Source organism: Staurois parvus, unplaced genomic scaffold, assembly GCF_062004578.1.
Source record: "Staurois parvus isolate SC_StPar_1 unplaced genomic scaffold, SC_StPar_1.0 ptg002292l, whole genome shotgun sequence".
NCBI lineage: Eukaryota > Metazoa > Chordata > Amphibia > Anura > Ranidae > Staurois > Staurois parvus.
This window is the reverse complement of record NW_028320088.1, coordinates 182894-199146: the sequence shown is the minus strand read 5'-3', so window position 1 is coordinate 199146 and position 16253 is coordinate 182894. Positions and strand designations below refer to the sequence as shown.

The window sequence follows — 16253 nt, the reverse complement described above, 5'->3', positions numbered from 1 at the left end:
AAGGAACGGATTTTCAGAAGCAGAATAATCGATTTACAGAAGAATGTCGGCGATCATTTTCACATTGCAGTGTGTGAGTGCGGATCATGTGATGATATCCCCCCCTCCCCCCGGGGACACCACTGACATGTTTCACCCTCCATAGTGACATGTGACCAGCGAGACGCCATCACCTGACACTCAGCAGGAGGAACATCGAGATGAAGAAATAACATGAACTCCGGGAGCCGCAATGCTGGGAAATAACCAAACCCAGGAGTACCGCCCCCCACAGCACACACAGCACCGCCACAGGGCCCACAGCAGGAGGCAGGGACCATCACGACGGGGGGTAGCAGGAGGAGGAGGTGGGGACCACGACGACGGGGGGGGGGGGGGGAGCAGCAGGAGGCGGGGACCACGGCGACGGAGGGGGGGAGCAGAAGGCGGGGACCACCGCGACGGGGGGGGGGAGCAGGAGGCGGGGACCACCACCACAGGGGGCAGCAGCAGGAGGCGGGGACCACCACCACAGGGGGCAGCAGCAGGAGGCGGGGACCACCACCACAGGGGGCCAGCAGCAGGAGGCGGGGACCACCACCACAGGGGGCCAGCAGCAGGAGGCGGGGACAACAATGGGGGGGGGCCAGCAGCAGGAGGCGGGGACCACCACGACAGGGGGCAGCAGGAGGCGGGGACCACCACGACAGGGGGCAGCAGGAGGCGGGGACCACCACGACAGGGGGCAGCAGGAGGCGGGGACCACCACGACAGGGGGCAGCAGGAGGCGGGGACCACCACGACAGGGGGCAGCAGGAGGCGGGGACCACCACGACAGGGGGCAGCAGGAGGCGGGGACCACCACGACAGGGGGCAGCAGGAGGCGGGGACCACCACGACAGGGGGCAGCAGGAGGAGGCGGGACTTGTAATCTGCCCCCCTCAGTACCCCCAATCCAACGCTCAGCAGAATCCCCCCCCAGCAAAGTACCTGCAGTGATGTGGCGCCCCGTTGGCGTCCATGCTCCGGCCCAGGTGGGGGGGGAAGGGGGGAGGGGGCGAGGTCGGGGGAGGGGGGGGCGAGGTCGGGGTGTTTGTTTAGTCTCACTGTGTGGAGAACAATGCCGGCCGGGATCAGTTACACGGAAACTTTCAGCCTGGGCGGCCCTGACACCCGAGACCAGAGTCTGTATCCAGGAGATGAGGGGACGGCTCATTAGTATTACTACAGAGTGTCAGCTCTTGGGGTCAGACATGGACCGCATACCACAAGCAGACTGTACCCCCCTACAGGAGAATGATAGGACATGCTGGGAGTTGTAGTCTACAGACGGGGGGGGCAGGCTGGGAGTTGTAGTCTACAGACCGGGGGGGGCAGGCTGGGAGTTGTAGTCTACAGACGGGGGGGCAGGCTGGGAGTTGTAGTCTACAGACGGGGGGGCAGGCTGGGAGTTGTAGTCTACAGACGGGGGGGCAGGCTGGGAGTTGTAGTCTACAGACGGGGGGGCAGGCTGGGAGTTGTAGTCTACAGACGGGGGGGCAGGCTGGGAGTTGTAGTCTACAGACGGGGGGGGCAGGCTGGGAGTTGTAGTCTACAGACGGGGGGGGGCAGGCTGGGAGTTGTAGTCTACAGACGGGGGGGCAGGCTGGGAGTTGTAGTCTACAGACGGGGGAGGGCAGGCTGGGAGTTGTAGTCTACAGACGGGGGAGGGCAGGCTGGGAGTTGTAGTCTACAGACGGGGGAGGGCAGGCTGGGAGTTGTAGTCTACAGACGGGGGGGGGGGGGCAGGCTGGGAGTTGTAGTCTACAGACGGGGGGGGGGGCAGGCTGGGAGTTGTAGTCTACAGACGGGGGGGGGCAGGCTGGGAGTTGTAGTCTACAGACGGGGGAGGGCAGGCTGGGAGTTGTAGTTCCTCTACAGGGGGAGGCAGGCTGGGAGTTGTAATCTACAGGCGGGGGGGGGGGAGGGCAGGCTGGGAGTTGTAGTTCCTCTATGGGGGGAGGCAGGCTGGGAGTTGTAGTTCCTCTACAGGGGGGGAATGCTGGGAGTTGTAGTCTACAGACGGGGGGGGGGCAGGCTGGGAGTTGTAGTCTACAGACGGGGGGGGGCAGGCTGGGAGTTGTAGTCTACAGACGGGGGAGGGCAGGCTGGGAGTTGTAGTTCCTCTACAGGGGGAGGCAGGCTGGGAGTTGTAATCTACAGGCGGGGGGGGGGGAGGGCAGGCTGGGAGTTGTAGTTCCTCTATGGGGGGAGGCAGGCTGGGAGTTGTAGTTCCTCTACAGGGGGGGAATGCTGGGAGTTGTAGTCTACAGGCTGGGAGTTGTAGTCCCTTTACAGAACATAGGAGTTGTGGTGCAGAGCAGGCTGGGAGTTGTAGTTCTCCAGTGTCACACCCATGTCAGTCCTCCCCCCCATCTCCTCACCTCCTCGGGCGGTCACTCGGTCTCCTCTCCCCCGGGGAGGTCTGTCACATCTTCGGCCCGGGCCGCTTCCTCCGCCATCCCGGCTCTTCCCAGCTCCTCACACCATCGAGACTGACAACAAGCGGCCGGAGCGGCCAACCATAGAGACGGCGGAACTCCGCACTGACAGCGCTGGCTAGAGCGGCTTCCGGAACTAGCGAGAGAGAGCAGAGCGGGGCGGAGTGTCACCCGGAAACCACAGAGACAGCTGAGAGAAGACAGAGCGGCCCGGAGGGGGAGGACTGGAGGACTGATCTGCTCACATGACACCGTCCCTGCCTGCCCTCTGCTGGCCAACCTGTGACATGACAGACAGCAGCAGCCGAGTTACTGTCCAATGCGCTGACGATGAGGCGCAAATATTAGATCGCGCAAACCGGCGCGGGGGAGGAGCTTCTTCTGAGTAAACACACCCCCAAACCTGTCACGTGTTGTATAAAATGACGGCCGAATGTGACACAGCGAGAAACTTCTCAAAATTCCTTACAGGGGGCGCTAAAAACATCGCCGCACCCCCCACGTGACCGCATTATATGTTACTTTGTTAATTATTTTACATTTTTTTATTATATATTTCTTTATTTTTTTTGTTTTTGTTAATTATTATTTTACTGTTTAACTTTTTTATTTATTATATTTTTTATTTTTGTTAATTATTGTTTTACTGTTTAACTTTTTTTATTTATTATATTTTTTTTGTTAATTATTGTTTTACTGTTTGACTTTTTTTATTTATTATATATTTCTTTATTTTTTTATTTTTAATTATTGTTTTACTGTTTAACTTTTTTTATTTATTATATTTTTTTTTGTTATTATTGTTTTACTGTTTGACTTTTTTTATTTATTATATATTTCTTTATTTTTTTATTTTTAATTATTGTTTTACTGTTTAACTTTTTTTATTTATTATATTTTTTATTTTTGTTAATTATTGTTTTACTTTTTTCATTTATTATATATTTCTTTATTTTTTTATTTTTGTTAATTATTGTTTTACTGTTTAACTTTTTTTATTTATTATATTTTTTTTGTTAAATTATTGTTTTACTGTTTGACTTTTTTTATTTATTATATATTTCTTTATTTTTTTATTTTTAATTATTGTTTTACTGTTTAACTTTTTTTATTTATTATATTTTTTATTTTTGTTAATTATTGTTTTACTTTTTTCATTTATTATATATTTCTTTATTTTTTTATTTTTGTTAATTATTGTTTTACTGTTTAACTTTTTTTATTATATTTTTTATTTTTTTTATTTTTGTTAATTATTGTTTTACTGTTTAACTTTTGTTATTTATTATATTTTTTTTATTTTTGTTAATTATTGTTTTACTGTTTAACTTTTTTATCATTTAATAAATGTTACTTTTTTCTTTCCTTTTTCTCAGTTACAGACATCACTTGTTTTCCGTGTGATGGGCGGCTGCTGCGGGAGGGAAGTTGCAGCAAAGCGCTGTGTAGTACAATGTGTGGAGGGGGATGAAAGCGGAGTTTCCCTTTAACCGTTTTTCGGGGGGTAAGGGTGCTGATCCCCCCCCCCTGCACACAGCCCCCCCGGGGAGGGGGATCATCTGGGGACCCCCATAATATCTGACCGAGTGATTTTGAGGAATGAGTCTCTTCTGCCTGACGCCCCCCCCCCCCCCATCTCCCCACCGCATGCAGCCCCCCCGTCTCCCCGCCGCATGCAGCCCCCCCGTCTCCCCGCCGCATGCAGCCCCCCCGTCTCCCCGCTGCATGCAGCCCCCCCCCCTCCTTCCGCTGAGCCCCGTACTGGAGGACTGGAGGTCCCCCATCATCACCCAGGAGGGATCATCGGGGGGCGGAGCCTGAGTGTTGTCACCGCTCCCCTCACTGATCCGCCTCCATCTTTGGTGATCAGGCATTGGTTGCTATGGGAAATGGCAGACTTGGTGAAGCCTGATTGGTTGCTCTTCGTAGTGGATACGGAACTGACTGGTTATGCCAGATTCAGGTGGAGTGCCTCCATTTTTCTCAAATTTGGGTGGAGTTCTTCCAATTTCCTCATTTTTTGGGTGGATTTCCTCCATTTCCTCAGATTTGGATGGAGGTCCTCCAATTTCCTCATTTTTTGGGTGGAGTTCCTCCATTTCCCTCAAATTTGGGTGAAGTTCCTCCATTTTCCTCATTTTTGGGTGGAGTTCCTCCATTGTTCTCAAGTTTGGGTAGAGTTCCTCCATTTTCCTCATTTTTGGGTGGAGTTCCTCAATTCCCCTCAAATGTATGTGGAGTTCCTCCATTTCCCTCATTTTTTGGGTGGAGTTCCTCCATTTTCCTCAAATTTGGGTGGAGTTCCTCCATTTCCCTCATTTTTTAGGTGGAGTTCCTCTATTTTCTTCATTTTTTGGGTGGAGTTCCTCCATTTTCCTAATTTTTTGGGTAGAGTTCCTCCATTTTCCTCAAATTTGGGTGGAGTACCTCCATGTTCCTCAAATTTGGGTGGAGTTCCTCCATTTTCTTCATTTTTTGGGTGGAGTTCATCCATTTTCCTCATTTTTTGGGTGGAGTTCTTCCATTTTCCTCAAATTTGGGTGGAGTTCCTCCATTTTCCTCAAATTTGGGTGGAGTTCCTCCATTTTCCTCATTTTTTGGGTGGAGTTCCTCCATTTCCCTCATTTTTTGGGTGGATTTCCTCCATTTTCCTTGTTTTGAGTGGAGTTCCTCCATTTGTCCTCAGATTTGGGTGGAGTTCCTCCATTTCCCTCATTTTTGGGTGGAGTTCCTCCATTTTTCCTCAGATTTGGGTGGAGTTCCTCCATTTTCCTCAAATTTGGTGGTTCCTCAATTTCCCAAATTTTTGGGTGGAGTTCCTCCATTTGTCCTCATAGTTTGTGGAGTTCCTCCACTTCCCTCATTTTTGGGTGGAGTTCCTCCATTTTTACCTGTGTCCATGAGATCAGCCATCTTTGTACTCTCTGCCCCTTCTCTATCTATGAGGAGATTCGCCATCTTTGTACTCTCCGCCCCTTCTCTAGCTATGAGGAGATCCGCCATCTTTGTACTCTCCGCCCCCTCTGTGTCTATGAGGAGATCCGCCATCTTTGTACTCTCCGCCCCCTCTGTGTCTATGAGGAGATCCGCCATCTTTGTACTCTCCACCCCCTCTGTGTCTATAAGGAGATCCGCCATCTTTGTACTCTCCGCCTCCCTCCATTTCCCGCATTGCCCGATTTGAATGGGGCGGACATTTTGTTTCGCCCATTCTTCTCAATAAAGTTTTTTTTTCCCTACCATTCAACGCGCCACCATTCTAGTGCCTTCTGCCGGGCGGGCGTGGCCAAAATCCTCCCTCTGATTGGGCCCTGGTGTTGTCAGTCACGGGAGGCAGGACAGTTCTTTGACCAGCGATTGGTTGTGAAGAGGGTAGGGGCGGGTGTATAGCACGGAAGGCCGCGATTGGGCAGGTTGCCGGCGTTTATAGCCAATAGACGGTTGCTTTGTTGGTCTACTGTCTGTGCCTCGAGGGTCGAGCGGGTGTTCATTGTCCGGGAGCGTGTGAGGAACTTCCATCGGAAACATGAGGTACGGGAGCCGGCGGGGAGATGGGACGGTGGCGGCCGGGCTCTCCATTCATCGTGACATCTGTCCTCCGATCCCGGGACCCCTCATAGCGGCGTGGTCGGCCATTTTCTATGGAAGTCTGAGCGCCCCCCGGTACAGGCCGCAACACCACCGGGGAAAAAAAATTGTCACCCCAATATCCGTGCGGGCGGGCCCGCGAGACAATTACCCAGCCCCGGTTTTGTTTCTCATTCATGCGGTTCATTGAAAGCGGAGCGGGCGGGTGTGATCGTTTGTGGGGTTCTGTATAAGAGGGATTTGTGGTCCCTGCCGGTGATAATGTCGGTGTGCGGGGAGGGGGTGATATGTGCCCGGTGGAGGCGGGAAGGAAGGAGAGCGTGGCTGAGTCCGGTGTCACATCCGCCGGCGTGTTAGACAAGCGGTGCGGGCGGGCCTACGAAACGGGAGAGGATAGATTTGCCGGCTCTGTATAAAAGCATTGCGTGCGGGCCTATAATTGATGTTGTTTCACATCCATCGGCTGCATATAAAAGCATTGCGGGCGGGCCTATAATGGAGTGTTGGTTTTATGTTTCACATTTGCCGGCTCGGTATAAAAGCATTGCGGGCCTATAATTGTAATATTGGTTTTATGTTTCACATCCATCGGCTCGGTATAAAAGCATTGCGGGCGGGCTTATAATTATAATATTGATTTTATGTTTCACATCCATGGGCTGGATATAAAAGCATTGCGGGAAGTCCTCCCAGGGGATGGAAACGCGACATTCAAACACATTTTAGTTGCGTCACGCGTTTACGTTTTCTGACCGTTAAAATGAACGCCAAAAGGAAGCCAAAGTCTGGTTTCGGGGCGCTTTTCCATTAAAACACTTCCTTTCCTAACAAACCGGTTTGGTTTTTAACTCCTTGGCGTATGCTGATTTTTGGGGGGGAGGGGCTGGGTTGCGGATTTCATTTACCTCCGCCTCGCGGAAAGGCTCCAATCGCTGCTTGCGTTTGGGAACTTTCCAATCACGTGAAAGCAGATCGCGGTGAGCACGTGGACCTAAACCCCGCCTCCTGGGGGCCATGAACCCCTTAAAGGGCCGGGAGGTGCTGGCGACATGGGCAATGTGTGCCTGGCCCAACATGGAGGGGCTTTATGGGGGGGGGCCCCCCCAGGGTCCCTAGAAGCTGCCACTTTATTGCTCTTTGTGAATGGGGCCCTAAAGGCGGCTCTTTCTTAAATGACCGAACACGACATAGCGGATGGTTTTGCGTAGAGCGGCCCTAGTCCTCGGGTCCCCCGCTATTGCCCCTGGCTCCTCCCACTCTTAACCAGTGACCCCCAATGGCAGGCTACTTGCTACGGGGACACTTATGTGTGCTCGCTCCCGTAATGCTCCATGTCGTCCCCCCCCCCGCTGGCTATTGATTAGCCAGTTCCTGACGGCTACAGCGCGGTCGGCCAGTTCTTCTGGGAGGGCATCCATGAACGTCCTCCCAGAACCGCGCACACGAGCTGATCACATGACTAAGGAACGAGCCAATCCGTTGCGTTTACCAGCTGTGCCCAATCACGGCTTATTACCGGGTAAATGGCGGTTATCGGAAGTTGTCGTCTTTTGCTGACAGCGTGAGAAGGGCCGGTATGCCGCATTTCACATGGGGTGTCTACGCTGGTCATCGGTGTCCTGGTGATCAGTGTGGCCCCATCAGTGCGGCTCCTCATTAGTGCTGCCCATTAGCGGCCCCTCACTAGTGCTCCTTGGTGGTGCCCCCCCCCAGGCGGGTGGCTCCTTGGTGGTGCCCCCCCCAGGCGGGTGGCTCCTTGGTGGTGCCCCCCCCAGGCGGGTGGCTCCTCCTTGGTGGTGCCCATCACTTTTTGTCTAGACACTATGAAATCTGCCCCCCACTTCTGTTCTTGGCACAGTAAGGACTCCTAGCAGATGCTTGTGTGCCCCATTCACACCGCATTGCTGCCATGAGACCTATAAAGGAAGTGTAGCTTTGTACACACCACATACAGATGGGGGGGGGGGGGGAGGAGTGAACATGGTATGACCCATCACTAGCCGGCATGCCGAAGTGCAGTGCATTGAGCGGGCCCATAGAGGGGGTCGTATCGGATGCACACTGTGTGTTTTTAGTGTTCTCTAAATGCTTTGGCATCGCATCTCTTGTCAAGTTGGGCCGGTGCAGCTCGGGGTGCATGGGGTGAACGAGCCATTACCTGGGAGGGTCCACCTGCAATGTGGTGGGGGTGGGATGGAAACTGGGGGTGTTAGTCTTGCCATGCGTGGTGCACCACCTGCCGCAGATGAAACCTCAGAGAGTTTGAAGTCCATCAAATGTCTTGTAATGGTTTTACCTTTGAGGGACGATGGCTGCCATTGGAAGGGGTAGGGGGGTGAGATCTGCTGTAGAAGCTCTAATCATGTTTTCTGTCTGCAGGGGAGAACGAGGCCGCGGAGGACGAGGACGTTTTGGATCCAGAGTGGGACCCGGCACTGGGTAACTATCTCACCCTCAGTTCTATCCAGGAGAAAGGCCTTCGTATTGGCCGATCGGTCCTTCCTGTACACGGTCACCATCGGCTTTGGTTATGTGATGTAATTGGCCGTGCGCAGAAAAATCGTTGGGGGCCTGGGCCCCTTGAGACGTTTGGTGCTGCCCCATGGAGGCCAGCTCAGCCCCCTCTGAGGCATTTGGTCCTTCCGCAGGGGGTCCTCCCTGAGATGTTTGGTCCTGCCCCATTGAACTTCACTCGTGGTTCTCTCTTGGGCCACTTGGCTTTTTGCTGTTGAAGTTGGCCACTTGGCCTTCAGATCTGTTCAGATGTCTCCATGTTGGCTGTAGCCCAAGGGTGTCAAACTGGTGGCCCTCCAGCTGTTGAAAATCTACGAGTCCCATCATGCCTCTGCCTTTTTGGGAGTAATGCTTGTAACTGTCAATCTTGCAATGCCTGGGAGTGGCCCAGTCTAATGATGTATCCAGTTGTCTGAAGTCAGAATGTAGTGTATGTGGTGGCCTGGGATGGGAGGTCTAATGGACCGGTATGGTCCTGGGTTGTGGCCTTCGATGTGGGGTCTAATTAATGGCTATGGTCCTGGGTTGGTGGTCTTGGGTAGGATGGCTAATGGACGGCTATGGTCCTGGGTGGTGGGGTGGCTTTGGGTGAGACGGCTATGGTCCCGGGTGGTGGGGGGGCTTTGGGTGAGACGGCGATGGTCCTGGGTGGTGGGGTAGCTTTGGGTGAGACGGCTATGGTCCCGGGTGAGACGGCTATGGTCCTGGGTGGTGGGGTGGCTTTGGGTGAGACGGCGATGGTCCTGGGTGGTGGGGTAGCTTTGGGTGAGACGGCTATGGTCCCGGGTGGTGGGGTGGCTTTGGGTGAGACGGCGATGGTCCCGGGTGGTGGGGTGGCTTTGGGTGAGGTGGCTATGGTCCCGGGTGGTTTTGGGTGAGGTGGCTATGGTCCCGGGTGGTGGGGTGGCTTTGGGTGAGGCGGCTATGGTCCCGGGTGGTGGGGTGGCTTTGGGTGAGGCGGCTATGGTCCCGGGTGGTGGGGTGGCTTTGGGTGAGGTGGCTATGGTCCTGGGTGGTGGCTTTGGGTGGGAATCCTCAGTATGGCTCCTCTACATGTGACATCTTGATGCCAATTTATCAATTCTGTAACCCTTTTTCCCGTCTCTCCAGGTTCAGGCCCTTCGTCCCGCACATTCCATTCGATTTCCATGTGGTGAGTATCTCTCCTCATCGTCTTTATCCAGATTCGGGGGTTCTTTCCTTCCTAAGCCCTTTTTCTTCTCCATCAGTGCGAAATGGCGTTCCCCCGCGTCAAGCCCGCCCCGGATGACGCCCTCTTCAGTGAAGCCTTGCTCAAACGAAACCAAGACCTCGCACCAACAGCTGCAGAGCAGGTAGATGTCCACTTGGACTTCATGGGGTTGGCTGTATGGAGTCTCTGATTTGTTCAGTTGTAACATGGGTGGGCAGGGTTCCTGGCGCTGGGGGTCACAAAGTGCCTAGAACTGTGGGCCAAGCTCTTCTGCACCTTCCAGTTCAGTGGAAATGCCAGTCTTCTGGTTTAGAGGGTTCATAGCTCCCGGTTGGTCTTGGGCCTGACTGACTTTCCTGGTTTGGCGTGATCTACAAAAACAAAAATGGAGGTTTCGGCAAAGGGGTGTGATGGGGTGCTAGGACCGTATGATATTAAGGGAAACAAAGTCCTTTTATGGGCACCACCTTCTACGAGGTTCCTAGTTTTATGCAGGACACTGACCTGAAGCTGCTTCTTCTTCCAGGCCTCCATCCTTTCACTGGTAACAAAAATCAACAACGTCGTCGATAACCTGATTGTGGCCCCAGGAAACTTCGAAGTGGTAAGTTCCCAGTTGGGTTGACTTCTGGATTTCTAGGAAAAAACTCCTACAAAAGCTGAGAGAGAGTGAGATCCTGGAATGAGACCTTGTCCACCGCCCAGGATTGTCCTGTACAGATGGGGAGGAGCCAAAAATGGCAGAAAACTGCATCCATGGCGCTCAATCTGTTCATACGATTGATTGGGAATATTTCATGTGGGAAATCCAACACTTGGTGACCCTAAAACCTCCAGTGCACATCGCAGGATTGAGATGGGGCTTAGGTGTTGGGGGAGGGGGACTGCTACAACCACTCTAACCTTCAGGAATGGCCATTTGAAGCCGGGTTCTCGGTATGTCTTAGACTCTAGTTGAGGAAAGTCTGAGCCAACTTTGAATGGTAGGGAAACTTGGGGTCCATCTTGGTTAAGGGAAGGTGAGGGAACTAATGGTGGTCTCCAGAACCCGGGGCTGGTGATGACATCTCGGGTTGCTGTGGTATAATTTCCTCTCCTCTTGCAGCAAATTGAAGAAGTGCGACAGGTCGGCTCATACAAGAAAGGAACAATGACCACCGTGCACAATGTGGCAGATCTGGTTGTCATCCTGAAGATCCTCCCCACATGTAAGTTTAAAACTTGTTACAGCCACTCTTCTCCTCCTGACCCCTCCACCCCCCTGGGCACCTCCTCCTGACCCCTCCACCCCCCTGGGCACCTCCTCCTGACCCCTCCACCCCCCTGGGCTCCGATCTCTCTCCTCATGACCCTTTTCTTGCTTGTTACAGTGGAAGCCGTCGCAGCCCTCGGAATGAAAGTAGTTGAAACCCTCAGAACACAGGAGCCCTCTGAAGGTAAGGCGTGCCCCAGCTTTGTAAAATCTGAAATCGAAAAGTCTATTTGACCACAAGATGCCGGCACATAGCTGTGAGCTGGACTTCTAAACCAATAGGAGACTCTTAATCTGCCGTCCACTGGCCTGTGGTTTTTTGTTTGTGTTTTTTTTTTTGGTCCTCCAATGCATGGTCCTTGTATCTCGTGTGATCCTCCAATGCATGGTCCTGTTCTTATATCTTCAGTGGTCCTCCAGATGCATGGGGCCCTTCCTCCTCGTAGCTTCAGAGGTCCTTCCGATGCATGGGGGCCCTCCCTCCCTCGTAGCTTCAGTGGTCCTCCCGATGCATGGGGCCCTCCCCTCCTTGTAGCTTCAGTGGTCCTTCCGATGCATGGGGGCCCTCCCTCCCTCGTAGCTTCAGTGGTCCTCCCGATGCATGGGGCCCTCCCCTCCTTGTAGCTTCAGTGGTCCTTCCGATGCATGGGGCCCTTCCTCCTCGTAGCTTCAGTGGTCCTCCCGATGCATAGGGGCCCTCCCTCGTAGCTTCAGAGGTCCTTCCGATGCATGGGGCCCTTCCTCCTCGTAGCTTCAGTGGTCCTCCCGATGCATGGGGGCCCTCCCTCCCCGTAGCTTCAGTGGTCCTCCCGATGCATGGGGGCCCTCCCTCCTCGTAGCTTCAGTGGTCCTCCCGATGCATGGGGGCCCTCCCTCCCGGTAGCTTCAGTGGTCCTCCCGATGCATGGGGGCCCTCCCTCCCCGTAGCTTCAGTGGTCCTCCCGATGCATGGGGGCCCTCCCTCCTCGTAGCTTCAGAGGTCCTTCCGATGCATGGGGGCCCTCCCTCCTCGTAGCTTCAGTGGTCCTCCCGATGCATGGGGGCCCTCCCTCCCCGTAGCTTCAGAGGTCCTCCCGATGCATGGGGGCCCTCCCTCCCCGTAGCTTCAGAGGTCCTCCCGATGCATGGGGGCCCTCCCTCCCCGTAGCTTCAGAGGTCCTCCCGATGCATGGGGGCCCTCCCTCCCCGTAGCTTCAGAGGTCCTCCCGATGCATGGGGGCCCTCCCTCCCCGTAGCTTCAGAGGTCCTCCCGATGCATGGGGGCCCTCCCTCCCCGTAGCTTCAGAGGTCCTCCCGATGCATGGGGGCCCTCCCTCCCCGTAGCTTCAGAGGTCCTCCCGATGCATGGGGGCCCTCCCTCCCCGTAGCTTCAGAGGTCCTCCCGATGCATGGGGGCCCTCCCTCCCCGTAGCTTCAGAGGTCCTCCCGATGCATGGGGGCCCTCCCTCCCCGTAGCTTCAGAGGTCCTCCCGATGCATGGGGGCCCTCCCTCCCCGTAGCTTCAGAGGTCCTCCCGATGCATGGGGGCCCTCCCTCCCCGTAGCTTCAGAGGTCCTCCCGATGCATGGGGGCCCTCCCTCCCCGTAGCTTCAGAGGTCCTCCCGATGCATGGGGGCCCTCCCTCGCCGTAGCTTCAGTGGTCCTCCGGATGCATGGGGGCCCTCCCTCCTCGTAGCTTCAGAGGTCCTCGCCAGTGCGCACAGATTTGCTCAGTCTTGACTATTTTCTTCCAGTACTTTCTATGCTCACAAACGAAACCGGCTTTGAGATCAGCTCTGCTGATGCCACTGTGAAAATCCTCATCACCACCATCCCTCCAAACCTGAGGAAGCTGGATCCCGAGTTGCACTGTAAGTAAATAAGTCGTTGTCATCTTCTGCTCCTCCTTGTCCTCTTCTTCTGCTCCTCACTCTCTGCTCCCCCCTTCTCAGTGGACATCAAGGTTCTACAGAGCGCCCTGGCAGCCGTCCGACACGCTCGTTGGTTTGAAGAGAACGCCTCCCACTCCACGTGAGTACAGCCTAGGGTTGGCGGGGAGGGGAACTGAAGATCTTTGGGGGAACGATCACTTTTGCGAATGCACTTGGGTGGCTTTGCTCAGTTAATTTTCTAACTTTTTTGTGTATGAACATGAAAAGGTTTTAGGTTGTCGGTGTCACGAGGTGGAAGCATTTCCTGTTAGCCTCTTGTTTCTGTAATCGCTTACACCGCTCTCCTCTCCCCTCAGCGTGAAGGTTCTGATCCGATTGCTCAAGGATTTGCGGTCACGATTCTTGGGCTTTGAACCCCTCACCCCCTGGATTCTGGACCTTTTGGCTCATTACGCCGTCATGAACAACCCTTCCAGGCAGCCGCTGGCTCTCAATATTGCCTACAGGTAAGGACGAGGGGCAGGAGGGGACATTGTTGGTTTTAGGAAGAGAAGTTGGGGAGGGGACAGTGAGGGGGTGTTAGGAGCTGATAGGGGAATTTGGGGGGGAGGGGGTGTTAGGAGGAAGAGAAGCTGGTGAGGGGACATTGTCCGGGAGGGCGTATTGGGAAAAGCTGCTGAGGGGGACATTGTTAGGGAGTATGTATGTTGGGAGAAGCTGGTGGAAGGGGGACATTGTTGGGAGAAGCTGGAGGAAGGGGGACATTGTTGGGAGAAGCTGGTGGAAGGGGGACGTTGTTGGGAGAAGCTGGTGGAAGGGGGACGTTGTTGGGAGAAGCTGGTGGAAGGGGGACGTTGTTGGGAGAAGCTGGTGGAAGGGGGACGTTGTTGGGAGAAGCTGGTGGAAGGGGGACGTTGTTGGGAGAAGCTGGTGGAAGGGGGACGTTGTTGGGAGAAGCTGGGGGAAGGGGGACGTTGCTGGGAGAAGCTGGGGGAAGCTGGCCGTTGCTGGGGGAAGCTGGCCGTTGCTGGGGGAAGCTGGCCGTTGCTGGGGGAAGCTGGCCGTTGCTGGGGGAAGCTGGCCGTTGCTGGGGGAAGCTGGCCGTTGCTGGGGGAAGCTGGCCGTTGCTGGGGGAAGCTGGCCGTTGCTGGGGGAAGCTGGCCGAAGGGGGACTTTGCTGGGCCAAGCTGGCGACCAGAGATGAGATGTGTCTTCCCTCCATAGGCGGTGCCTCCAGATCCTGGCTGCTGGCCTCTTCCTCCCCGGCTCTGTAGGGATTACCGATCCTTGTGAGAGTGGAAACTTCAGAGTTCACACCGTGATGACCCTGGAACAGCAGGTGAGGACCAAACGGCTGCTACTGAGGCTTTCCGTGAAGTATGAATTGTACCACCAGCCCTTCCCAGACATGTGCAGTAATTCCTGGTCTCTCCTCCCTCTTCCAGGACATGGTATGTTACACCGCTCAGACGTTGGTCCGCATCCTGTCTCACGGAGGATACCGCAAGATCCTTGGCCTGGAGGGTGACGCAGGTGGTAAGTGGAGGGAGTGCCGAAATCTGATCTTTCAATGGGGAAAATTGGTTTTTAGAGGTTGGCATTGCCCAGCAATTGGGATGCTGGGTTTTATTTAGTATGTGCTGGAGAAAGTCCTGTTACCAGGATTCATGAACTACTGCTGACTGTATGGGACTAGCACCTCCTACTAGGTTTTTATCCATACACAATGTGTGGTCACTGACAGGAAGTGACTGAATTTTCCCAACACCGGGGACAAGAAGGCAATAACTGGTCATTCTGACCCTCCCTTGCTCCTACTGTCCATACAGGATGGTAGCGTAGTGTGGACTCCCAGTGGTAATGCAGCAGCAGTTAATGCCTCTTAGTGGTGTGCTTGGTTGGGCTGGTGGGTGCCAACACAGTTGTGTAGAACAACCTTTGACCATGGAGCCACCACTGCATGGGGGCAAATATTGCTGTGGGGTTCAATTCTCATCACTTTTTTTTTCCTTTTTGTTGCAGCTCTGGCCACAGAAATGTCCACCTGGGATGGAGTTATCGTGACTCCATCAGAGAAGGCCTATGAGAGACCTCCGGAGAAGAAAGAGGGCGAGGAGGAGGAGACGACCCATGAGATCCCAGAGGGAACAGAGGAGGAGGAGAACATGGAGACACAGGAGTGATACAAAAGGTAGTCCTGTCTTAGGACAGCGGGCTGCACATGACCAGCGGGATCTAGTACAAGGGGGAGATTTTCTACATAAAGGGTTAAATTGATGGTTTTAGGTTTGGAACATTATGGTTTAGCACCTTGCCAGTCTTGTACCCCTTACTTTATAGACCCTTTAATAGTGAAGTAATGACAGTTCTCCCCTAAAAATGGCAGTTGTTTTTTTTAACCTTGTCTGCTCTCTGGACCAGTCTTAACCTTTTTTATTGTTTCATTTTTTCCTCCTGCAGATTGTGGTCCCTCCAAAGGCAGAAGATAAGGTCTATTCTTGGACCAAGGTCCCTCCCCCGCCATGTTCTTTGTTGTACCCCCCCCACTTGTGTTGTGAATTATTTTATACTGTAGACATTTTGTTTGTTGCAGACGACAATAAATTTTTATTTTCCACCGTTCTTAACACATCTTGTGTAGAGTGATTTTGTACAACTCCTCATGTCTCGGTTCACGTTACTGCTACCTAGAAGTTGCGTGACTTGCGGTGCAACTTTGCTAGGCAACGCAAGTACTACTCTGAAGCAACTTTCAGGGGAAGGCCTGGGTAATCTTCCTGTAATGTTGGATCCTAATGAAGTCTCCCTGTCGAAGTCTCCCTGTCGAAGTTCTCCCTGTCGAAGTCTCCCTGTCGAAGTCTCCCTGTCGAAGTCTCCCTGTCGAAGTCTCCCTGTCGAAGTCTCCCTGTCGAAGTCTCCTGTCGAAGTCTCCCTGTCGAAGTCTCCCTGTCGAAGTCTCCCTGTCGAAGTCTCCCTGTCGAAGTCTCCCTGTCGAAGTCTCCCTGTCGAAGTCTCCCTGTCGAAGTCTCCCTGTCGAAGTCTCCCTGTCGAAGTCTCCCTGTCGAAGTCTCCCTGTCGAAGTCTCCCTGTCGAAGTCTCCCTGTCGAAGTCTCCCTGTCGAAGTCTCCCTGTCGAAGTCTCCCTGTCGAAGTCTCCCTGTCGAAGTCTCCCTGTCGAAGTCTCCCTGTCGAAGTCTCCCTGTCGAAGTCTCCCTGTCGAAGTCTCCCTGTCGAAGTCTCCCTGTCGAAGTCTCCCTGTCGAAGTCTCCCTGTCGAAGTCTCCCTGTCGAAGTCTCCCTGTCGAAGTCTCCCTGTCGAAGTCTCCCTGTCGAAGTCTCCCTGTCGAAGTCTCCCTGTCGAAGTCTCCCTGTCGAAGTC

At 53.8% G+C, this 16253-nt stretch overlaps 2 protein-coding genes across 2 annotated transcripts in view; one reads left to right on the top strand and one right to left on the bottom strand.

Moving 5' to 3' along the window:
- Positions 1-2683, bottom strand: part of PI4KB (phosphatidylinositol 4-kinase beta) — a gene marked incomplete at its 3' end in the record, with an annotated part of 37958 nt that extends 35275 nt beyond the window's left edge. The window contains exon 1 of the mRNA XM_089665662.1: positions 2403-2683. The remainder of the gene's footprint in view (positions 1-2402) is intronic.
- Positions 2684-5844: 3161 nt separating this feature from the next.
- LOC149431328 (interleukin enhancer-binding factor 2 homolog) lies at positions 5845-15505 on the top strand. Its single transcript, XM_089665659.1, has 14 exons — positions 5845-5990; positions 8427-8486; positions 9672-9714; positions 9791-9895; positions 10280-10357; positions 10859-10961; positions 11124-11189; positions 12739-12855; positions 12937-13015; positions 13233-13382; positions 14101-14215; positions 14322-14412; positions 14899-15067; positions 15337-15505. Exons 1-13 carry the CDS (start codon positions 5986-5988, stop codon positions 15057-15059), a joined length of 1173 nt encoding a protein of 390 aa, XP_089521785.1. The 5' UTR covers positions 5845-5985; the 3' UTR covers positions 15060-15067; positions 15337-15505.
- Positions 15506-16253: the final 748 nt, after the last annotated feature.